The following is a 2,736-nucleotide window of genomic DNA, read 5'->3' on the forward strand; positions in this document are numbered from 1 at the left end:
CTCACCCCCCCACACTTCCCGACTCCCGATTTACTCCCCCGCCCAAGCCCTACCTTGGCAACTGTCCCCCACTTTCTCGTAGCCGGCCCGGCAGAGGCACTCGCCGATGGGCACCAGCCACTCTCCGTCGGCGTTGCAGTGCAGCACCGGGGCCTGCTCGGCCACCGCCTCCTCCACGCAGGTCCCTCGCACCTCGGCCAAGGTCTGCGAGTCGGCCCCGGCCACCGTTTGGGGAAACCGGGCCATCCCCCGTAACACCGCCGGGCACCTCTTGTAATAAATCCGTACCGAGAGCAGAGCCACGCAAGCTCCCAAATCCTGGAAGGCCAAGTAGAAACCTTTCTTCTGGAGAGGTCCCACCGACCTCACCTCCACGTTGAGCTTGACGTTGCGGGAGGCGAAATCATCCTGGACGGTGATTTCGTCGGGGGCGATGGTGTCGATCTTCTTGAATTGGCGTTTCTGGAAGTTGGTGCCGTAATCCACGTCGGATTCGGCGTAGTAGAGGTTGAAGGTCTCCTTGCAGGAGCCACCACCGGCGGTGGGGAAGCTGTTGCAGTCGCGGACGGTGAACTGGAGCTCGATGAAGACGCGTTGGGCCACCCCCCGGTAGATCCAGTTGGTGCGGAGCCAGTTCTCCTGCTCCCCCTCCAGGACTTTGCACACCGAGTAGATGTAGATCAAGGAGTCGTTCAGCACGTACTGCAGCAGGTCCCACTGTGTGTGTCCCCCACCCCGAGAGAAATGGAGGTCATGAGATGGGGGAAACTGAGGCAGGGTGGGTGGTGGCCCTGGGCCCCATGGATGTACTTGTCCTCATCCCCGTGGATGGCTCTGTCTCCATCGACATGGGTTGCCCTTTCCCCATGGAGGTCCTCAATCCCATCCCAGTGGGTCTCCATCTCCATCCCCATGGAGGTGTCCATCCCAATGAATGTCCCCAACCCAATGAGTGTCCCCATCTCCATCCCCAGGGAGGTCCTCAACCCCATCCCAGTGGAGGTCCCCATCTCCATCCCCATGGAGGTCCTCAACCCCATTCCAATGGAGGTCCTCAACCCAATGAATGTCCCCGACCTAATGAATGTCCCCATCTCCATCCCTCTCTCCATCCCCATGGAGGCCCTCAACGTCATCCCAATGGAGGTCCTCAACCCAGTGAAGGTCCCCAACCCCATGGATGTCCCCATCTCCATCCCCATGGAGGTCGCCATCCCAGTGAAGGTCCCCATACCCAGGGATATTCCCAACCCCATCCCCATGGATGTTCCCAACCCCATGGAGGTCACCATGGGTGTCCCCATCCCCATGCAGGTCCCTGTCTGCATCCCTGTGGAGGTCACTCTCCCTATCCCCATCCCCACGGAGATCCCCATGGGGGTCCCCCTCCTCATGGCTGTCCCCATCCCTGTCCCCATCCCATGGAGGTCACTATCCCCATCCCCATGGATGTCCCCATCCCTGGTGGGGGCTCTTGGGGCCGTGATGGCCAGCAGGACTGGATGCCTCAGTTCCCAGGTGCTCACCCCTTTGCCGTAGGGCTGGGCGAGCCAGCCCAGCTCCCCCTGTGCCTTGGCGAAGTCCAGCAGGACCACTGTGGGGAGAAGAGAGGAGAGGGGCATTAGTGGGGTGGGCGCAAAGCCTGGGAGATGCCACCAGGACCCGCAGATGGCCCCAGAACATGCAAATGCCAGCGATATACCCAGATGTTTCTTGGACCTATGAATGTTCCTGGGACCCACAGACATCCCCCAGGACCCACAGATGTCCCCCAGGATCCCTGGATGTCTCTGGGACCCACGGATGCCCAAGGATCCATGGATGTCCCTAGGACCCATGGATGTGTTCCAAGATTCAGAGCTGCCTCTGGGACCTATGGATGTCCTTGGAATCCATGGATGTTCCCAGAACCCATGTTGTATATCCCTGGGACCTACAGATGTTCCTGGGACCCACAGGTGTCCCCCTGGACCCACAGATGTCTTCAGCACCCACAGATGTTCCTGGGACTCACAGATGTCCCCCTGGACCCACAGATGTCTTCAGCACCCACAGACGTATCCCCAAGACACATAGATACCCCTAGGATCCATGGGTACATCCGATCCCCAAGGATGTCCCCACGACCCATGGATGTCCCCAGGACCAGCAAACACCTCCGTGACCCACACCTGCCACTGGGACCCACCAGATTGCCCGGGACCACCTCGAGAAGACCCCCAGGGACCCCCCCAAAGAAGAGGGGAAGCGGAGGCAGAGCCGTGCCCCGTGGTGCCGAGGCCGGGCAGACCTGCCGTGACACGCCGGCCGCCCCGGCGAGGGCGGTGGCCGGATCCAGCGCCCGGGAGAGGAAGAGGAGGCCGCCGAAGGCCGGGAGGGAAGCACTGACGGGTGGCCCCCCCCTCCCTCCCTCCCCGTCGGTGAATCACCCCCCAGGAATGTGCCCGGACGCCTGGGTTCACTCGGCGGGACAGGTCCCAACGGGGTGGGGGGAGGTGGTGGTGGAGTTTCAGGGAAGATGTGTGTCCCCCCCCCTTCAACTCTCTCTCTGCTGAGAACAGCCAAGCTCGTTACATGCCCCAAGAGGGTCAAATCTTGGGGGGGAGACGACCCCCAAGGACCTGTTTTGGGGGGACACACGTGAGTCTGTGTGTCATCGTGTGTCCCCCCCCTCCTCCACCATGGCCGGGGTCAGGAAGGATGCCGGAGCGGATATCCCGGCGTTCCTGCCACTGG

The 2,736-nt window shown here is 61.9% G+C and overlaps 2 protein-coding genes across 3 annotated transcripts in view; both read right to left on the reverse strand.

The window, feature by feature from the left end:
- Positions 1-1,688, reverse strand: part of EPHA2 (EPH receptor A2) — a 15,067-nt gene extending 13,379 nt beyond the window's left edge. Inside the window, exons 1-2 of one of the 2 annotated variants that reach the window (XM_014951890.1) lie at positions 1,527-1,688; positions 54-717 (exon numbers count right to left, since the gene is read on the reverse strand). In XM_014951890.1, coding sequence (XP_014807376.1) covers positions 54-717; positions 1,527-1,622 — 760 coding nt within the window. In that variant the 5' untranslated portion in view covers positions 1,623-1,688. The remainder of the gene's footprint in view (positions 1-53; positions 718-1,526) is intronic. The other variant, XM_014951891.1, reaches the window with a different exon arrangement.
- Positions 1,689-2,588: 900 nt separating this feature from the next.
- The window catches only part of LOC106893691 (REM2- and Rab-like small GTPase 1), a 9,678-nt gene continuing 9,530 nt past the window's right edge, over positions 2,589-2,736 (reverse strand). The window contains exon 7 of the mRNA XM_014951865.1: positions 2,589-2,621. Coding sequence (XP_014807351.1) covers positions 2,589-2,621 — 33 coding nt within the window. The remainder of the gene's footprint in view (positions 2,622-2,736) is intronic.

This window comes from Calidris pugnax, unplaced genomic scaffold (assembly GCF_001431845.1).
Source record: "Calidris pugnax isolate Ruff unplaced genomic scaffold, ASM143184v1 scaffold205, whole genome shotgun sequence".
NCBI classification, from domain to species: domain Eukaryota; kingdom Metazoa; phylum Chordata; class Aves; order Charadriiformes; family Scolopacidae; genus Calidris; species Calidris pugnax.